We start from the raw sequence: 22,057 nt of genomic DNA on the forward strand, positions 1-22,057 counted from the left end.
TCTGCTGTGTACTGACTGACATAGTGTAACTCCCAGTGATCCCATTTCTTCTTTCCTTGTTCTCTTTTTATTTGGATAGCTGGAGAACTTCTTGCTATTTGTTTTAATATCATTTTCAGTGCTTAAGTCAGCTTGACTTCTGGCAGTTCTTACTTTATCTCAGCACATCGTGAGCTCTTTGCTGATCCATCTTTTGTTTTTTCTTTCTGTGTGCTCATTCCTAATAATCTCCTTAGGGTATGTATTAATCCATTGGGGTCTGGATTCTCTTCCTTCATTCATCTTTGGACGCAGATAGGTAACGTTTTTGACAGAAAGAAACGTTGTGCATTCAGTTCTTTGAGCTAACTGACTTCTGTAACTCTTTGCATCAATTTATCAGTTTTCTCCGCTGGAATTAAGAATGTTTATCACACGCGCATTTGTTCATGTATTTAATTTAAACTGATTCAGCTTGTCACATACAGCATTATTTTTATTAATTAAAAGCAAATATGAAAAACTTTTGTCCTTTCACTGACAAAAGGAATCTCCAAACTCTCATATTAGAATCTCAAAAGTAAGGCTCTTCAGTTGCTTCATAGTGACCACACACAGTTTCATCACTATATTACATCCAGTTTGTTCATGGTAACAGCACTTTGCCAAGTTTGTCTGTCTTAAAACTTTCATTCTCTAGTGTGTTTATACTCTCACTGATTTACTTTATCTATTGTCATATCCTCATTTATGCCTTTTTCTACTTGAAGCAGTAAAAGAACTTTTAAAGAAAGCAAAAAAGAAATAGTTTTGTGGATCTTTTAAAGTGGTAGGATACCAACCCTTCTTTCTTAAGGAACAAAACCAGACCACATACATCATGATCAAAAGTGATGTAACTCTAAAATGACAGTACCTTTAATCTTATTTTCAAGTTATGGTTTAATACTAAATTAGAGGGCAGAGATTACACAAATTCTTAAATCTTCTTTGCATCACATAGCTGCATAAGTCTTCCATAAAGTGAGTCCCACAGTTCTCTTCATGCCCTGCCTCGTAAGGTGAGTGCATTCTGGCATGCTGTTATTTATAGACATTGTTACACGTGTTCGTGTTCATTAAATATGGAGAAAAGACAAGCGTTACTCAGTAATATTTCATCCTGTTAATAAAATGTACTTATTGATCTTCTAATGCTGTTTCTGGATGTTTTCTTGAATTCAGTGACTTAGTAGGCTGTAAAAGACTTACAAAAATATAGCTGTGTGTTTTATCTTTTACAGGATTTCCATATGCTAAATCTGCTTCTCTACCTGGCTATGGAAAGAATGGCTTACATCAGGTAGGTATACATTTAAATGCATTCTCCAGGCAGTGGTGTATTATAAATAGACAGCCTAGTAACTGGTTGAAAAACTACACTTCAAAGGTGTTTTGGCTGCCAGCCCTTACAGATTCATACCCTTGTCTGTCTGCAAAAGTAAGACAGACTGAAGCTTCTCCTTTTAATTGTGTCCATCATAAGCATTAAGAATCTTGATTCTACTCCCAAAACAAAAATCCAAAATATACAGGCTGCACATATTAATAGATCACAGTATAGCTTGAATTAGTGATAGAAAGCACCAGGCCTATAATTAGGCAAGAAATCATCTTAGAGCAAAGGTGGAGCAGCCCACTTGCATTTCTTAAAGCATCTGTTCTGCTTTTTTCCAGTATGCATGTGTGTATATATACGTATATACACACAGAGGTGTCATATTTTAGAGTGGTGAGAGAGCAATATAAAGAAAATGCCAGGCAGCAATCTAGAAAGCAAAATGCATAACAAAATTATGACCCAGTCAGACTAGGCATTCTTTTTCTAATCCTTTTTTATATTTTTTGTATGTCTTTAGGAAAAAAGCCATCTTTGACACTGCAGTCAAAGACACTGTGGTGTCTGGCATTGTGGGTTCTCAGTTCACAGCTTACATTTTTAGGTACAAACCCATTATGGTTAATAGTGGTAGCATTACATAGATGTATGTGCACTTACATTTTGGAGGTTGGTTTGTGACCAAATCTCATCAACAGGACCTCATCCAAATTCCCTCCTTTCTCCAAAGGAAAATGTGAAAGCTGTAAAAGCACGTGAGCAGGATTAAAGTTCCCCAGTTATGAGTCAAACTGCAGGTCATTGGAAGGAGCTACAAGAAAGCAACTGTCAAGAGAATAGCTAAATGTATTTTTCAGTAGCTGCTGAAATGTCCATCCCTTTGAGTTAATATTACAAGGCTAATTGTGACTTTGTTGCTTCAATACCTGATTGCTTGAATTCCTCTCTGAAGGAACCTGTGGCACTGCAACTTGATCAAATGTGATTTAGGAATTTGGAAGGGACCAGATAAACCTGACCTGAGTGAACAGTGTTTTACTGACTTTTCAGAATAACAGTTCCCAGTAACCTGAAGTGAGCGAGGGACCGACTTGTGCCCAGCCACCGTGCTAGGGAAGCACCGAAGCCATCAGAAGGCTTCTAACAGATAGGCCAAAGTAAACTTCATCAGTAGTGGAGTTGACCATAATGCTGATGGAAATGCTAGTTGCTGAAGCCATGCAATGTAATACGAAGGCAGCAGATGGCAGCATTTGTCCCCCCTAAGCATCCAGCCTCACAACCGAAAACTAGGGGAGTTGAAAAGGTTGCTTATGGTCAAAATCCTTGTAGCCAAAATACTTCTCAGAATAGATGTCCTCTGTTTGGATTGCAGGTTCATACCAGCTTCTGTGGTTTGTTATTTTTTAATCAGCCAGCCCAGTACTGCATAACAAAGTAAACCAAAACCAAACAATAAGGAGCCTTGCAGGTTATTGCGAGCATATCTGCGCACACCGGTGATACCCTAACAGGCAAAAATGACATTCAGGAGGAAAAAAAAATCATATAATATTGCTTTTCTGCTCTCCTCTAGTGTTTTTCACCGTAGCATTATGCAGCAAGGAAAAAGAGAGTGGGTCACACATACACACGGTTCTCCCTGGTCTAAGTGGCATCAGCAGTGTGAAGCAGACTGGAGAATGAGACAAGTGTCAATGCAGCATAAGTGGTTTTTGATGATGGCAGCAAGACATCTGCATCACAGGCATATGACAATTTCAGTCTTGTCTTACTGGAGCTATTAGGTCGAGTTTGAATGAGACTTTAGTCTTTCTCTTTCACAAGGATCGGTATTTTGATTGTGCACTACCAGCTGGTTTTCTTTCTTCTCTCAGCAGTGTGCAGAATGGTTTTGTGTGTTTTGCTGCTACACTGCTTCTTTCTTTCTCTTTCAGCCTGAAAATATGGGCCAATACGAAACGGACCAGGAGGCGAGCTGGGGCATGAAAGGTACGTTGCAATATCATTTCCACTTCACTTCTTGTTTTCTTCCTTTAAGGATGCTCATTAACATATTGCTATAAAGGATGCTATGAGATCTTTCCATAATTTACTTTCCATAATAATGACTAGACAGAGACCCAGATCAGTATCATGTTTATCACAGAGAATCTTCTTTTTATCTAACCAAACATGAAGACCTGACTGAAGTCTTGCATCACCAAGTGGTGCAAAAAAGCTGAATCAATCCCAGTATCCTTAATATGTGGCAAAGCCTCTGTGGTGGTGGTCTTGTATCAAAGAGAGGAAGAAATCTGAGATAATCACTTCCTCCTTCAAGACATATTTAATTAAAAAAGAAAAAGTCCATTGTGCTGCTTTTTTGTACTACAGTGTGGTTAAAAATATACAGACTTCAAAAAGCAGAATTTATTTGCATTCATTTCTTTTATTACAGTATAAGTGGACTATGAACTTAATATGGAACTTGGGTTGGAATTTTCAATAGAGCTGAGCAATTTGGCAACAAGCATGTACTCATGGGGAAGAGTAGGATTTTGTTTCCAAGACACTTATTCTCATTTTAAAAATCTTACTCTAATGCTTCACTTTATGCCTTTGTGTTGATACAATTCTTTGTCTCTATGTTTGAATAGTTAGAAATACAGATTTTGAAAAGTAGACTTATCTCTGATTTCATTTTAGACCATAAAAACGTCTATGAAAATAGTGGCTATCCTGATGTATTTAATCGTTGTTGTAAATAATGACCTTGTGGTAGTCATAGAGCCATATATTGATTTGACTAGAGTACTCATGTATTAGTTTAGATCCAGGAGTCATTGTCCCCACACCCCCAAATCAGCCCTTCTTCACTATCATGAAGAAAAGTGAACTTAGCCAAAATGCAGTACATTGGCATCTTGGAATATTTTATTTATGTTCAATGATTTTATATATGTTCCCAAAGTGACATGTCTTTAGTAATCCAAATATTTTAACTATTGTCATTGAAGAGCGATAAGGGCAGGGCTTTGGGGTGACTGACCTAACTCTCCACAAAAGTCTCCTGTAAACAGAGGTTCCCAATTTTGTCAGACATACTCACTGTGTAACTCAATAGCATCAGGAGATGGATTTTCTGTAATAAGCATTTGATTTCAAGGACAAGGACTGTTGCTTCAGCAATAGGCATTCAGAGCATGGGGGTCAAATGCTTACTAGGCATGCAGTTATCCAACAACTATTAAGAAGGAAGAAACGTATTAGTATAGCAAATTGCTGATGTACCTAAATGTTCATTGCAATGACTCCAAAAGAAGCCTATAAATTCTAAACTGTGAACCTGTTCTCATTCTCTTGCAGAATACAAGGTAAGAAGGGCTTTTCCACCACTGGAAGAACAATCAGATTCAGCACTTCCTAGCAAGGTTACATGTGTTCCTTTTTTTTTTTTTTTTTAATTTTTATTTTGTTAATTTTTGTCCCAGTGAAATACTTGTCAAATTGGGATGCAGAAATGTACCGTTTAAATTAGTAAGTTCCCCCCACTGTCATTTCCACACATCAGAATCAGATATGGCTGGAGTTCATATGCTCTTGTCTTTTTAACAGATTTATCCTTATGAAACACTTATTGTAACAAACCGAGTTCGTGTGAAATTGCCTAAGGATGTGGACAGGACCAGGCTGGAGGTAGGAATAATGTTTGCTTCATGGCTTTGCGAGTCTTTGTCCTGTCTGTTTGCAGTCTTAGATAATCCTGTGCCCAAGTAATAGCAATGAAAGAAGAGAGAAGAGAGGAATAACATTATATAAATTATTTCAAAACACTAGTATATAGGCAATTTAGCTTAAAAAGAATAGCCAAAAAACCCAGTGAATGTCTGACCACATGGTGTTTTACAAAGATTCCAATGAAACCCATTAGTTTTGGATGATTGTACAAGTTATTGGAAGTTGGAAGAAAACAGGTGAAAACTTGGGGTTTTAATTCCTATAAAATCATCCTCCAAAATAACATGAGTATTATAAAAAAACTCCATTTGTCTTGAAAATACATGGACCTGTGTTTCTGCTCAGCTGTCTTATTCACCACCACTCCTTTGGCTGTGTGATCCATGGTGACTATGCTATGGATCTGCTGTAGCATCCACCTCTCTCAAAGAGCTATAGCATAGTGATTTATCATAAAGGAAAGCTTAGTTTCCAAAGGCCAAATCCTGAAGTTGATGATCAGGCAAAATTCATGAGGTTGGGTTTTTCTGACTGAATAATGACAGGACTGAAGACTCACCTAAATTATAAAACTAATGTATCTCTGTGTGAATTACTATCAAGAAGAAGAGATAGTTTGATAAAAATTATGTGATAACACTACTGGACTTTTGGGAAGATACATATTTAAATAAATTTATTTTTAACTTGATAATGTGACAAGAAAAGAAGAAAGAACCTTTAATCTGAACGTAAAAAAAAAAAAAAGAAAAAATATGAAGTAGCAGAAAGTTTCTCATTTTAAAAAGACAATTTATCCAATTTTTATACATGTAGTATATATTGGAAATGGTGTTATGTTCTTAAACACTTCAGTGTGCTTGTCGCTTGATTACCCAGCAAGTGGTATTGATTTGATAGAGAAGGAAAAAGAGCCTCAAATGTGTGCTGTTTTGAACCTGGGGTATAGCAAGTCGTGACAGCAATAATAAAAAGCATAATGAGTCCAGAAAAAGGAGTAGGGAGTTGGAGGAATACTCATCTGGACACATCCTATAAAGGATCCTTTTTATAGATGTTTATATATGTATATGTATATGTGTGTGTGTGTGTGTGTGTTAGAGTTTTTGTTTAAACATATCAGACTGGTCAGAATCAAAAATGCAGCTCCAAATTGCTTTTTTAAGACAATATATAGTTTGCTTTGGATGGATCATGCCTGTCCTGGCTGCCATTATCCGAAACTCATCCACTGTCCTCAGCTGGGATCACTGTTTGCTTAACATCAGTGTTGCTCAGGCTGGCTCTCACCAGGTGCCTGATGGCTCAAGGAACCCAACCACTTCAAAGAGCTCTCAGAGGTTTGCAAAAAAAGAACAATAAACAAGACCTGCTTCAAACCTGCACCAGAAAAGCGATAAGGGGACCATGCTGATCCCACTGATCGCTGCACTATGTTAAACACAGTGTCTGCAGGAAGGACTCCTTTGTAGACCATCCTACATTTATTAGGGATTGGTAGTTTTTTAAACAATTAAATTAGCAGTGTTTTAATAGGATTATAGCTACTGGAAAAACAGAGGCAGCAGCTCATCTACATGTTCAAACCGTATGCAGAGCTGAGTGACAGGCACAAACTGTGCCCTTCCCTGCTGGCTTCTTCCCTCCTCCTCGTCCCTTCCTTCTGCATTACAGAATTGCTGGAAATAAGTAGCTTTGCATAGAAAAGCAGTTTATCATTATTTTCTCTTGTGGCAGAAGAAGAAAAAGATTGTAACTTAGTTGCTGACTTGTGCATTCAGCAGATTTCAGGAGTGGGCAAGATCCAGGAGTCAGGGAGCCCAGGACTACATGGATTTGTAGTTTTGCACAGGAACATACCAGGATTAGAGACACACACACCCCATCTGTTAGTAGAGGACCTACCTGGCATATCTTGGTGTCTTCAAGCTTTGGAGGGCAACACCAGGAATACCGGAAACAGGTACTAAGGTACCTCTAGAAGCTTTTCTAGAGCTCCATTCACATTCACTGGAGGGTATGATTCAATGCTTACGGTTCTCTAGGAGGCAAGTGCTCTTCTGAGCACTTCTGAGCTCTTCTGAGCAGAACTGGTTGTCAGCTGATCTGTTTCCATCTTGCACAGCCATGTCGCTTGAGAAAAGGCTGGATTGTGCCTACAGAGATGGTGAAGGTGATAGCACTGCTAAGCCCATGTATTATCCGAACTGTAGAGTGATTTGTCTACAAAATTAAAACAAATCAAAAATCCATGTTCTAATATTCCAGTTCTATTCTGATGAATTTTGCTCTCACTGCTGTAAATCAGAACTAGCTCCTGGGTGTGATGGCTTGGACAGGGTACAGTGGTGTCAGTGAAAGACCTAGAACTCTCATGTTTTATATCAACTATCAAACCTGAAAGCAGTCTTAGCGTCTAGTATGATTAGAATAACTTACACCTGATGTTTCTGATTCCCTGGTCTACTCAAGAGCAATAAGGTGACTAAATCTGCATAAGCTAAATTTATTTAACTCTTGCAAGTTGTCTTGAAGCAGGCTTCTGTTTGTGCAACAAAGTTTGTTGTGAACTTTGAATGATCCAGCACAGACGTCATGGAAAAGGCGCTGTTGTTTGTCTCTGATTCCCATTTCCAAGGGAAGTCTCCTATGTTGAGTGTTCCTGTCATGAAAAGTGAAATCAAGTAAATGGTATTAGCTCTTCAGGTCAAATTAAGGTAGGCTGCAATGAAGGCCTTGGCTAATGGTCAAGGACTGCAGAAGAGGGGGTGTAATGAGTGGTAGTGTTTTCCTGACTTTGCTCTCATTGTGAGTATTTTTTAGATTATGCTTGTTGCGTAAGAAATTTATTTTAAGGATTATAAAAAATATTTTCTTGTAAAAATGAATATTTTTCTAAGCCCAAGAGGTATCTAGAGATTAGGAAGGCTCAACTGGTAATAAATGCACTCAAATAGTAAGAATTCTTTCTTCAAAAGCACATATATCCAAGCTTGGAAACACTTGGCATGTTTTTGTTTGCTCATTCTAATTCAGCAGTGGGGCAGAAGTACCCAGTTCCTCATGCTCCTGCAGGAGATGTTTAAGTCAGCAGTGAACTAATATATGCAGTATTGAGAACTAGTTACAATAAACAACCTGCCAATTTTTAAATGCATTACGATGCTCTGGATATTGAATGAGTAGCCTTGGATCTTCATTTAGTATTAAAGCTGATTAGAAATGCAAGGAATTTACACTAGATGAGGATTTGGCACAGGAACTTTTTTAGAAGTTTCTGTCTACCATAGTGCTGTTTATTCTAATGTTAGATGGAGCAGCATTCCCATGAGCTATTCTAATGGGAAATTGTGAAGAACAAGTTAATTCAGATAATATTGCAGAACAACAAAGCAGTTTGGATTATACAGTCTGGGTGAAGAGGAGTTATGCTTAGTACACCTGCAGATGACACAAACTTGAGGGAACAGCAGTTGATGCTCAGGTGAGCAGAGCCTCCATTCAGAGGGACCTGGCCAAGGCTGGAGGAATAGGTTGACAGGGACTTCATGAAGTTCAACAGAGGTAAATGAAGATTCCTGCACTGGTGACAGAATAATGTCATTCATCAGCACAAGGAGGGGGAACAGCTCTGCAGAAGAGTACCTGATGGTCCTGATGGAGCTGAATATAAGTCAGCAGCCCATTGTATAGTAAAGAGTATAGAGGAAAGCATAGCCTTCTCAGAATTAGGCACTGGAAGGCCAAGAGGGAACAGTCACAAGTCGCAGGAAGGGATATTACAGTTCGATATGAGGGAGAAGTTCCTTACTGGCAGAATAGTGCACTGGAACAGATTGCCCAAGAGGCTGTGGAGTCTCCATCCCCAGAGACATGCAGAACTTAGCTGGACAAGGCCTTGAGGAGCGTGGTCTAATTTTGAAATTGGTCCTTCTTTGAAGACCTCTGTAAGTCCGTAATTTGCTTAGGCTGGTAATTGTGTGAACACAAAGCCTTAACATAATTACAAAGTAGGATTATTTGGTGCTCTTGTTGCATTTGAGAAAGACAAGTAATCTTGGAACATTTTGTCAAAAGGATCATTTTATTGTGCAGAGGCTTAAATATAGGTGTCCTGTCCTGGAGCAAGCTTCCCTATTTTGGACAACTTAAATCCTGAGTTTCCAGGATCTAAGACATCACCGTTGTGTGGTACACATTCCTTACCTGCTGGTTTCCCCGTGTTCTACATGGCCTCTTGGTTTGGTTTGGTTTGGTTTGGTTTTCCCTAAGTAAGCTGGGCTTATGGACACCTTTGAAAATCTTGATAACTTTTAAGTACTTGAATACTTTTATGATTTAGTCTTTAGCTCCTAAAAGCAGACACTTGATACTTTTAGTTTGGGTATTGTTTGCTTATTGTTCAGTCACAGCAATGTGGCTCAGTGCTTCCACATCCAGATTGATGGTTCATGCCCAGCTGCATAGATTTTTATTTTCTTTCTCCTCCTGAAGTTTTATCACAGAGTATAAGATTTCTTTTGTGGTCACAGGCTGATAGTTTTGAAAGCCAACACAGTTCGAGTCTTCCATTTGGAAACCATCTTTTAGTGTTTTCGTTTTATTTTCTTATCTTAATGTATCTTCGTTTCTTTAGCCTTTTCTTCTGAATGTCAGAGAGCTAAAAGCATTATTCATTCCTGCCTATCAAATGCAGTGGAAAGTAAATTATTCCACTTTTGTTTGAGCCTGTTCATTCTTTGTTTAACAAGGATACATTGAAACAATTGCTAAGGAAAAAAATATTCTGGAATGTTAAGTAGCAAACCTTCATCTGCCACCTTGTTCTCTTGTAAACAGAAATGAGAGATTTAAACATGGGCGCGGTCTTGTTTGAACAGAGCACTCACATTAATTCAAACATGCTTTTCCTTCTGAAACTGCTTGTCTGGATTTGTTTTAGGGATGACATTTTTTCCACTAGTTTTTATTCAACAATCACTCTGTGTTCTAGCCACTGCTGCAAACATTTTAGGACTGGTTTCCTAACAGCCCCAGCTCCTAGATGTCATTCATACAAGTAATGTTGTGTCCCCCACCTCTTCTGGAGCTCAGATGGCAAGAAACTGGAATGCTCTTACGTTTTAACATAGGGAAGTGCAGTTTCTGTTCTGGGGCTGGATTTGAGGTAATAGGCTCACTTCACGATGAAACTCGTCACCTGGAGTGAAAGAGTGCAGGTCACTGACTTCAGTGGACCTTCACACCTTTTAACTTGAAAAACATTTGTGTGGTATTTCTTATTCTAGGCATGTGCTTGTATTATGATCAGTGCTGGATGTGTGTATCAATTTTCAAAGCCCTTACGTTATAAAATGAAAATATGCATTATAAATGATGTGATAATTCCCATGAGAATGGAAACACTGTGGAAGCAAACAGAGATTACATGTGGAGCATTATATTACAGATGCACTAAAGCCCAAAGTGAGAGGAACTGGAAAAGCTGCTTTAAGAATAAGATATTTTGTGCCTAGATCTAATGAAAATTTTGAAACTCAAAATCTTCTTATATTCTCAATATTCCTTAGGGATTCATAGTTTTATTTATGAATTATTTTCTTAATTAACATTTTTATCAGCAGTCCACTGAAGGTGTTTACATAATGTCAGTTTGAAAAAGCTCATTTGGTTGAATGACAGACTGATGGCATGGGTTGTCCTCAGAGATGTTCTGCATGTACCACTGTGTAGGTAATATATTGATATCCCCGAGAGAAATACTTGCATCTTAACAGTTTCTTGCATATTTATGGATGGCTCAGCTGGGGAATATATTGACTGTACAGTGCTACTACAGAGGATTTTGTGTGTGCCTTGTGATTTAACAAGACATTGGATTTTAAGTACCACACAATAGTAGTGCTGAGTGGAATGCAGCTACTCTGTGAAGTTTTATGATACCCTGAAACACTAAATGACATATAGCCACAGATCCAGGAGCCTTGTATAGATGTTTGGGGTGACATCAGCCCAGGGAAAGGTTTCAGACTCCTTGCTGCTTCTGTTACACTACTTTTTAAGCTTAAACAAGGGAAGTCCAGGTTAGATATAAGGAAGAAGTTCTTTACAGTGAGGGTGGTGAGGCACTGGAACAGATTGCCCAAAAATGTGATAATGCTCCATCCCTGGCAGTGTTCAAGGCCAGGTTGGACAGAGCCTTGGGTGACACGGTCTAGTGTGAGGCATCCCTGCCCATGGCAGGGGGGTTGGAACTAGATGATCCTTTCCAACCCAGACCATTCTATGATTCTACTTTTCCTGGGAGCCTTTTGGGGACCCACATTGCTATGTGGAAGCAGAAGAGAGAGGAGGATCTACACCTCCTGCCAAGGCTTATTTGCAGAAGAGTGCCCTGATCTAGTGTGACCACAGTTGCAGCACCTACTGCTTCATCCCCTAGTCAATGGAGCTGCTCTAGTTATCTTTTGATACCTTTTGAAGTTCCTTAGGTGGTAACTTATGACAATTCTTAATTTTCCCTCCCTTATCACATAATTACTTAATAGATTGAAATATTTATTGAGTGTGAACCTTAATTACTCCACAGATGAGCACAACATTCAATACTCTCCCAGGAAATGTGGCACATGGTTAATTACAGCTTTGTAATTAGCCATGCAATAGGCTTAGAAGAAACCTCTGAAAAACCTACTGAGCTCCACCAGTGCAACAGAAAGAAGGGTGAGGAGTGTAAACCTTGAGAAAGCAAAATGACGATTCAAAATGCAATAAACGAAAGAGAAAATTTTCCAGAGAATTATGATTGGGCATCCAAAAGCAGTATTTGGGCTGATTTTGAGAGGCACAGGAGAAGGGGAATAGAGGGCGAGGGGGGAGGAGAAAAACTGGAGAAGGGAGGCTATTATTGTTCCAGATATTGAAATACCTCTGACATCCTAAATCTTAACACACAAAAAGACTATGTCCCACCAGCAAAGCCTCTCTATTACCCTAAAGATATAAGAATAAACCTTTTCCAATAAATCCCAGTTTAGTTTGCATATTTTGCATTTTGAAGGCTCTGGAAAAGGTAGATCAGAGATCAGAAGTGTTACAAGTACTCTGGATAAAAATGAGTGGAAGTGGACAACTATTCAAAATTGCAGTTTATAAAACAGAGTGCACAGTAGTGCTTCAGAGAGAGACTAGCTGAAAGATTCACTATGGATTCAAGGAAAGGCAATGTGATATTCAGCTGTTATTTCCGGCAAAAGAGGAACAAACCTGAGGTTTTAAATGGCATCTAGAATTAAGATTTTGATTTGGCTTGTCTTCAACTCATCACCTCCTGCCATCCACTGTGTTGGTTCAGTGGTTCAATATTGACTCATGAGGAAGTATGATATCCTCTGAATTCCCTGCATCAGCAGGTTTTCACGTGAAGACTTCCATCCAATTACTGACACAGAATAAACATGCTTGTGCAGAATGACCTAGTCGCAGCTTACTGCAGCCCGGCTCTAAGTTAACTGCAATTTTCCCTTTTCGTGACTTATTCACACTAATGCCATATTCCTAAATATTAGTTTTTAACATCTCTAAATTTCATTCAAAGCACAATTATACTCAAGGAAAAGAAATCTCATTGAAGTAAATAAACATTATAACTCTCTTTAGAATGATTACTGGCTTTTTAGCAGGTCACAGAAAAATAGAGGCAAGCTTCATTAATATACAGTGAAAAACATTGCTTCTTTCTGAGATAACATTGTGCAGCAAGTATTTGAATGGAGATTAATTACTTTTGTTCTGAGAGACCCAAAACAGTGCATATCTGTACCACTCATTTTAATGACTATGTTTCATAGAGCATGAGGATTTTCCATTGTAGTGGTTATGTTGCAGTGGAGAGGTTTAGCTCAGCCCTTAGCTTAGCTCTGTACCTCTTAATAAGAAACATTTGTGGTTTAATTCTTCCATCGTGTGTTTGTATGTTTTAGGAGAGCTAGCTACATAATTACTGCAAGGTGTTGTGACTCTTCTTACATAGTGCTGTGGTCTATAGGTAACATCAGGTGAGGAATTAAAGCAGCATCACTCAATTCCTAAGCTGCAGGACATCTCTGGGCTTCCCAAAGTGGGATCCCAGGGTTGTGATCCCGTATCACTAATCCAAAACACTGTCAGTGCAGGTGAGAGATTGTACCTCTGGAGGAAAGAGGACTCCCCTCTTTCATACAAAGCCACTGCTGTTACCCATTTGGTGGATCCTCAGCACTTTACCGAACTTGAGTTTCACTGTTTTCCTGATTTCCCATGCAAGCTGACACAAAATACTATCCAGAACAAAAGATTGAGCACAATTGACTTTACAAGCCTGAGATTAATACTTATCAAAACAATATGATGCAGTTGTCCTTTCTAATTTGGCAATTTCATGCCTAAATATATCCAAAACGCTGATGGTATGATGCTGTGAGCGCTGGGATAGCAGTCTCTTTACCTAAGAACCACCTTTAAAATGTTTACCTTATCTTTTAGCAAGGTTTCCAGGTAGCATCATGTTAACATCACAATACAGCTTCCAAATTGAGCTTCCTTAAATAGTCAGTTCAGACTGAGGGCAGAAGGGAGACGTTAATCTTGTCCTCTGCACTCTCTTCAGTGTCTGCAACACTTCCAGTTTTGCCGCTGATACAGCACAGAGGAGTAGATCAAGTTAGGCTGCCTGAATACAGCCGAATTGTCACAAAGGGAATTAAGAATCAGTTACTAGCACACGGTAAAACACCCAGATTTCCTATGTAAACAAGGCCAACAGTAGTAAAAAAAAGGAATGAATGTTACTTTTACTAATAAGTTTGGCCATTCCTTTAATGGCCCAATGATGCACTGTTAACATAGCTGGATATTATAAGCTGATCCAATCCTGAAAGAAAAAAGAAATGTTCTTGGCCTTGTAAAGCATAGCTTTACACACACATCTTCTCTCATACCTCAAGATGAATATCCTCCCTATTCCCCATGCCTAATTTTCAATTTCCTTTCTTTTGTTTGACTAACAAGACAAGGTAATGCTTCAGTTAAGACAAATTAATATTCAAATATCTGAGAAGAAAGATAAATCAAGCTAAGATTTCTTAGTGGTCATTTTCTCTGCCTTTGTTTGGGAAGAGCTCTAGGTCTTGAAGCTATAAGGTTTAGGAAAGTCCTAACAATACTGCAGACAAAACATCACACATAGGAAGAAAAGTACGAACATAAACTTCCCACACTGGCCTATTCCCATGGTGTTTGGACCCTTCAGATATTTGTAGACATTTACCATACTTTCCCTTAGTCATCATTTGGCTACACTTGTACATACTTAGTCCTTTTAGTCTTTCCTCATAAATTAAACTCTGCAACCAATGATTATTTTCGTTACTTCTATCTGAAGCTTTGCCAGTTTGATGACATCTTTCTGGGATCAAGGTTTATTCCAAAATTTGCAGACAACACTGTAATCATTGCTGCTTCTAGAGTCAGTCCCAAAGCTAGAGCCCTTTATGTTTAAGAAGGGGATGGTGAAAGTTTCTGAGATGGAGGGAATTTTGCTCCACTGGGCACAGACTGGTGTCCTCAAAGAGGGTTCAGACCGAAGGGGAAGTGTTCCCTTCTACTAGAATTAATTTTCTATGTGGCTAATTCATTGATGGAGTAAGAAACTTTGCTAATATTGCAGTCTGGTTGTTAGTCCTTGAGATGAGGGATAGTATGTAGAGGAGAATTAAAAGCAAAGAAACTGTCTAGTGGAATGGGAAGTGGAAATACGTGAGCTTGTGCTCCCCCCATCTCAATCTTTGCTACTGGGCTGGGAACTCTCAACTGCTTTAGACCAGGCAGCACCAACTAAGAACTTTTTTGAGTCAAATAATGGTGCTGGTGTAAAACAAAACTTCAGTGTAATTAGAAAATGAGTGCATGCAAGGAATGAAGGTGATGTCATCTGGGTACAACCAGAGGAGCAGAGCACACATCTAATTCATACCGGCTTGGATAGATGCATGCGGACTGAAAGCTTGCTACGCCTAAGGGCAAAGCAAAATGATAAGTGGCAAAGTATGGCCTTGAGGAGGAAAGGGGGAATTGCAGAGCTTGTATTGAGATTGATTCCAAGCTTTGTTGGGACGTTAAAATGTAGTGAGTATTTGGCACCCTGAAGAAAAGGCCCAAGGCCTGACGTAGGGCTTGCTGACTCTCCCTCCGTTGACCTTCATCTGCTGAGACCACAGCAGCTTCTAGCAAGACATGGTTTAATTTACCTCAAGAAAAAAAGTAGTGAAAATATTCATTTTGAAGTTTTACATTTCCTGTGTCTTTAGATGATTGGCAAAGTGGATTTCCATGCAGGGTACAGGCTTTCTGAATTTCTCTTTGAGCGTGAACTACAGTTTGTCACTGCTTTCTCCTGAGTGAGGGGACATCTCAAGTCTTATCCACAATCTAGAAAGTAAGATAAACCAAAATATGACACACTTTGCTCATCCATACTTCTTTATCAGTCCCACAATTTACAGACATGTTCCTTGCTGTGAGAAATTACTAAAGTTAAGCTTGCTCACAATTGTCCACTGGATTACCAGGAAAATATAGGGGGGGAAAAAAATTCAATGCAGGAAGAAGTTACTTTTTCTTTCCAAACCCAGTAGAATTAAATTCTGTCAGTGAGATATTGTTTCTAAAGTACATTGTCAGATGTTGCTCATTTCCATGCGAAACAGGATCTCCTTTGCCAAATATGCATGGTGTGTTTGTTCCATGCTATGCATAGTGCTTATGGTGGGTTGCTGTCATTGGTCAAATGAAAAATGAAGGCTCAGTTCCAAAGTCTTAGTCACTATTGTTCTGAGTGTATGGAATCTCAAGGGGAAACAACCAAGGCTGTCCTTTTTTAAGAAACCACAAGAGCCCAAGATGACTATTCAAGGTAATTAAGTGTAGTGACTTCTTACAAATATTTTAATTACTTTTCCTGGAGTAATTTACAATACAAAGATAAACTCATTGCTAATAAGTAGAAAGTAAAATTTTGCTTTCAAATTTGCCAGAAAAATAGCTTTGTAAGGTAGGGCCAATGGATAGGTAAGGTAGCTTTGTAAATAGCTTTGTAAGGTAGGTCCATTCTGGTCAGGTAAACCATTGTGGGGTTACCAGGGCGGATTAGCGTGCTCCCTGCCACAGTTTTGGCTAATAGCAGCAAGCAATCTTCCAGATGGTGCTAGGATCCACTTCAAATGATAGGCAACCTTGGCCTATTTGAATTACTAGTAAAACCAGTTTAAAGGACCCAGTGGCTCCCCTTACCCCAGATAGCACTGTGTTCCCATGACTTCAGCATCTTGCACTCAACATTTGCTTGTAGCATTATTCACGTTTGCAAGGACTGTATCTCCTTTAAGTGACCCTCCAGGGTGGCTTGCCAGCATGCATCTGATTAATGTGACTAATGTGGACTAGATGGTGGTTTTGAACCTCCTCCAAGTGATGAGGACATTGAACCCAGGTTTCTCACATCCTGGGAAGTTCTGCAGCCAGGATGTAGTAAGATGAAAGGGCCAGTATCCTTCCCTTGAAATAACACAGTTGTCTAATGTGTGATGAGCCTGTTTCTGCTGTGTGAGGCATATTCAAGCATTTCTTGTGCTTAGCAGCTTTGGAGGACATAAGTTTTGGATGCAGGTGGTACTTCAACAGGCACCAAGGTGCTCAGGCTGGGGCTGCCTAAGTGTGCTGGGAAGAACTGCTTCTGGGGAGCAGACAAAAGCCCTGTTGGGGAGGAGAGGGTTAGATTGCAGGACTGGTCCCAGGATCCAAGGCAATCTTTGTGGAAGAGGAGAGTCCATGTTTAAAAATTGGAATTTGTAATTCTCATTGCACTGAATCTGGCCGTTATAGACGCTGTGTGCTTAACACATTAGAAACAGAACCATAACTGATACTACTGAAACGCTTGAGCAAGAGTTAGTCCACAAATACCAGAAGAATTTTGTATGATATTCATTTCTTATTCACACATTTATCTTTTCTGCTTTTCCTCTGTGTGTACAAATAATTATTAGGCAATTGTTATCCTACGTCCTTCCAATTCTCTATGTTGCTATTCTGCTCTTTTCTCTCTTTTTTTAAAAAATACTGAACTATGAAAACCTCAAATAGAAGCATAGTTCTTGGCATTTAAAAATAAAAAAACAACAAAACTTTATGCAGCTTGGACTTGTGATATGAGTCTGTCCCCATGGTTGAGCGCATTTTTGGATTTAAGAATTTAGCAGTGTGCTTTCTTCTTTGTTACAAGGCTGCTATTAGTGGACCCGTGTGATGTCCACCACTCTCATTAAAGATCAAGGCGAAATAAATCCAACTCTGAAATTACATTGTTATCATTCTCTTTAAAGTCTTGGAATAACTTAAATTTGTCTCAGTGTGCTCTGTTATCAAGCACTATGTATAAACACATCTTTTCCCCTGAAAACCATAGCTCTGCTCAGTTGGAACTATATTGAAAAGATTATTTTTTTTCCAAAGTCTTTACTGCCATGAATAATTTCATTTCCCAGCTACTCTGAGCATATTTGGTTTTGATGCAGCCTTTTCCAAAACCAATCTGGGAATTTAAATGCAAATCCCAATGCATTATTTTGCAGTGTGTTTTAAAACTTAGAAAAGGAAGAAATATTCATGCACACAGATGAGCTTAATGATACTTTTGTATTTTCATTTTCAAGAGGCATTTGTCTCCTGAAGAGTTCCAGGAAGTCTTCAAAATGAGCATTGAGGAATTTGATCGTCTGGCACTTTGGAAGCGGAATGATCTGAAGAAAAAGGCCCTGCTTTTCTAGACCCTCCCAGATAAAATATGTGCTTACTCAAAACAAAAATAGTCTTGCCAGAACTATCACATGCACTTGCTGTTGAACCATTGTCCAGCTTCATTGTGTTAGTATGTGTTGGGGGAAACAGGACAGATTAGATGGCAATGCATTGGAATACAGAGAATTTGCTAATCTTGCATGACCAGCTGGTTTTGTCAGTAACTCCTGGTCCTACCCAGTTTACAACGTGCAAAAAATCTAGCTTTAAATTTATTGTTGCTTGCAGTTATTGCTTGATGCAAATGGAAATTCTGAAAGGAAGAGAAAAAAGTGTAGCTGTGACAAAGGAAATACATCCAACATTTTGTTCCATTGAGTTTTACAACACAATTTTTACAAAATCAAGTAAGTAATGAATATAAAATTCTGTAACAGGGGATTACATGCTATTAAAAATATGGTAAAAGCCAAAGAACAGCATGTCCTCAAGCAACTATTGCAATTGTTTATGCGTGGTACTTTTTAAGAATGAAAGCAAAAATATGGAAGCACCTTAATTCTACTTCTTATATTTAGACACAGCCTACTCTTTGAAAGGTCATATTTGTCTAGAAGGTAACTAGCTATCTTTAATTACAACACAAGAGTTTTTATTTTATTAAGAATATATTGTGACATAAAACAGTTATAATGACTAAAATGTATACAGAACTACTTAAGAACTTAGTCCCATTCATCTGGAAAACAGAAGCCTTATACAAAACTGGTTTAAGAGTGTATTGTGCCAGTTAACTGTATTTTCCTGCTAGTTTAGGGTGTTTGGAGAACTTTTTTTTTACATTTCATGCTGATAAAAATACCATGTAATCTTAATTATATGTAGATAGATATATCTATCTATAAAAGAATTATTTTCATTAATATATGTCCTAATTAAAGACATTCTTACTTTCTCCACTTTCTGGCTTTACATGCTAAGCCATGAGAACTGAGATGGCAATTGGTAGGTGTGGAAATGGAACAGCTCAGCATAAAATGTAACAAAAAAAGCTTGGTGTGCTCTATCAATAATACATCCAATTATAATCAAATATGTAAAACCATCATGCACTACTATTCGCATGTTTCTGTGCAAATCAATTTAAAAGAAAACAAACCTATGTGATACTGATGCAGTACCTTGGAACTATCTTAAATAACAAGCAAAGCTAAGAAAATCTAAGCGTTTGATATGAGCGTTAGACCTTAGTATCTCTTCCAGCTGAAAGACTGTATTAAATATAATACTTTCAAATGGTCAAAAGTATGGTTGCTGACAAAGGATGTTTTAATGTGAGTTGCTAGTTTTGTGTGATACTAAAAGAGCATAACAAAAAGTACATTTTTCAGCCATGTGTCAGTATTCTGCATTTTTACTGCCTTGAATGTTTGTATTCACTTCCTACTTCACTATGTCTTTTTGCATTTCCTTAAAGTAACTGGTTAATATATGCACTACAACACACTATTTCAACTGACTCAGCATTGGAGAAATCATAGCATTGAACATGTCTTCTTCCAACTAACTTTGAAAGTCCATGCTGTTGGAAATAAATATTTTCTCATGACCTAAATGTTTTGTCTGATGATACAAATGTTAAAAAAAGTCATTAAAACAAGGAAATAACTGAATGACTCTGCTAATGTGTGTATAATTTTTAGATTGTATTGCTGCTCTGGATAGGGTCTCCCCATGATATTAATGTAAATAATATGTAATTTGCATTAGATTTGCTCACTGAGGTGAGCGTTGTGTCCCTCTGAATGTCAAGTTGCTGTAAAATGGATTTAACCAATCCATTAAGCAACTGTCACATCTCACCAAGCAAAAGCTGCTTCATTGGTGATGTTCAGTGTACAGAACCATTAGCCAGTTTAATTCAGAACTCCTGATCACACGTAGACAACATCCATAATGCTCTTCAACCTCAGAATAGCTTATTATTTTGCCTACATATGAAAACTAGCAGCACACTGAAATGCGCTAGTCCAAAACGTGATCAGCAAGGTCCATGGGTACTATGGAAAAACTAAATCCAGGAGAACAATTAGATGGCGAATGAGTAAGTTGGACGTTGGCAAAGACCACTCTTCTTATCTAAACCTTCTTGGGACATCAGGATGATTGCAGGCATCTTCTCAATGAGGGAAAAATATTGCAGGTTGAACAAAGAAATCCATATACTGGTGCAGATCAGGTTTAATGTGTTATCTTAATAATGATTTGAAAATTGTAACCACAGAAGCTATTGTACTGGTGTAGAATTCAACCTGTACTGGAAGGAAAATGTGTATTACTAAGCAACACGTGATCAACAGCTCCGTGCTGCTGTACTGTATTATGCAGAATAGGGCTGATGACAAGGGAAGACAGTGAGAACATATGAGCTCCAACCCATTTATGCTGTTTTGAGACAGTTAGTCTGTTAGAATGTCAACAGCCTTAAAAGTGTTTCCGGGAGGTCCTTGTCCTACCTGAACTAAATCAGATACAATTCTTGTTTTACATGCCTCCATGGAGATACTATAGCTCATGAAGATCAGTTCTTATCACAATGCACAACTGTACCTAGGATTGGTACCCTATCATCTATCCATACTTGCTTACAGGTTAGTTTGTCATTCTGTTCTCCCTTTTATGGTCAGTGAAGTGAAAAAAACACTTCAATCACATACTACTGTTCAAAATTAGTTATATGAATTGCACCTATCTTATTTCTGCTCGACGAATATAAAGAAAACCAATCCAGCTGCAGAAGTACACATTGCAAGCTATCTAATCTTAAATTAATTCTTTGCCAACAGTCTGTAAGTGAAAATAATAAACCAGATTTTACCAAGTTGGTGGAATACCACTCTTAGAATCATTGGCAGTTCCTATACCATGTTACCAAATCACTTTCAAGCCATCAGGGTGGTACTTTGAATTGCATAGCTCTCACAAAACTCCTTAACACAGTAATTCTTTGTGTTCATTATACTATTCACCAAACAGGCCTGTATTCGATGCCAAACACGCAAAAATGTTTGAGAAGACAGACAGTTTATCAACTTACGTTCCTTCTACCAGCCAAAACCAAAAAGGAATTTTGGCTTCCATACACAAAACCTTTGCTGACGTTAGATGAACAAGTACTCTTGTGTGTCCTCCTTATTTCATTTTCCTGAAAGTTTGAAATGGTCTGTAGATGTCTATTCTGTGCAATGGTGGCATAACTCAATAAGCTGTTCTGTTTTTCAGATGACACGTATAGGTGGATCACTCTACATTTAAAGCACCTACTGTTATGTGGTGTATTGACCTATTTGATTATACTTTCTAGCCTAAATAAATTCTCATTACAGTATGATATTTTATGCTGGATTTGGCACCAGCCAAATATGCCAGTGTAAAAGGGCCATGAAGTGAGTGGTGTTGTAACTCACTTCATTACTGTTTTCTGTACATCGCCTGTACTCTGTAAACCAGAAGACAGCACAGTAGAGAATACAGTGTATCTGTTTCTAAAATTTATCATATTTTCCCCATTTAAAAACTGCAAATTGGAATTTTAGTCATGTAGTCTTCTTTCAGGAACATAAATGTGTCTTGTTAAATGTGAATAGACTAACACGTGCATAATCAATATTCTGGTTTATTTCTAGAGTTCCATATGCTAATCTTAAACAGCACTCTGAAATGGAAAACGCATTTCAGAGTAATGAGGTAAGTCTTTGCCAGAATATTCCATCTGATAGTGTGCTCCTGCATTGGCAGTAACAAACCAAGAGCCTTGACAAATCATCAGCTGTTTTTTAGATAATACTCTTTAGAGCTATTAAGATACTGTTCCATGGTCTTGTTTTCAAGGAAATGCTGTCTCTCAGCATTTTGCTAAGTATGGACATGGCTGTGCAGCTCGAAAGGATCAGTATAGCTCTTGAAGTAACCTATTGTGATATCTATACAAGAAGCAAGGGAATTTTGTCGGAGATTTCATTTTCGTACTTGGATCTGAGTTGTATGTCTCAGCTGTTCATGACAACCCTGATGTATGACCTAATTCTCACCTCATGTATTTTAAAGAAGGCATGTCTCAAACACAGCAATGAAAGGGCCAACTTA

At 38.3% G+C, this 22,057-nt stretch overlaps 1 protein-coding gene across 1 annotated transcript in view; it reads left to right on the forward strand.

Moving 5' to 3' along the window:
* The window catches only part of ABLIM2 (actin binding LIM protein family, member 2), a 102,902-nt gene extending 84,235 nt beyond the window's left edge, over positions 1–18,667 (forward strand). Inside the window, exons 17-21 of the mRNA XM_010011350.1 lie at positions 1,263–1,321; positions 3,295–3,349; positions 4,706–4,770; positions 4,955–5,035; positions 17,827–18,667. Of these exons, the coding sequence (XP_010009652.1) occupies positions 1,263–1,321; positions 3,295–3,349; positions 4,706–4,770; positions 4,955–5,035; positions 17,827–17,940 (374 nt within the window). The 3' untranslated portion in view covers positions 17,941–18,667. The remainder of the gene's footprint in view (positions 1–1,262; positions 1,322–3,294; positions 3,350–4,705; positions 4,771–4,954; positions 5,036–17,826) is intronic.
* Positions 18,668–22,057: the final 3,390 nt, after the last annotated feature.

Source organism: Nestor notabilis, unplaced genomic scaffold (assembly GCF_000696875.1).
Source record: "Nestor notabilis isolate BGI_N333 unplaced genomic scaffold, ASM69687v1 scaffold24893, whole genome shotgun sequence".
Taxonomy (NCBI): Eukaryota; Metazoa; Chordata; class Aves; order Psittaciformes; family Psittacidae; genus Nestor; species Nestor notabilis.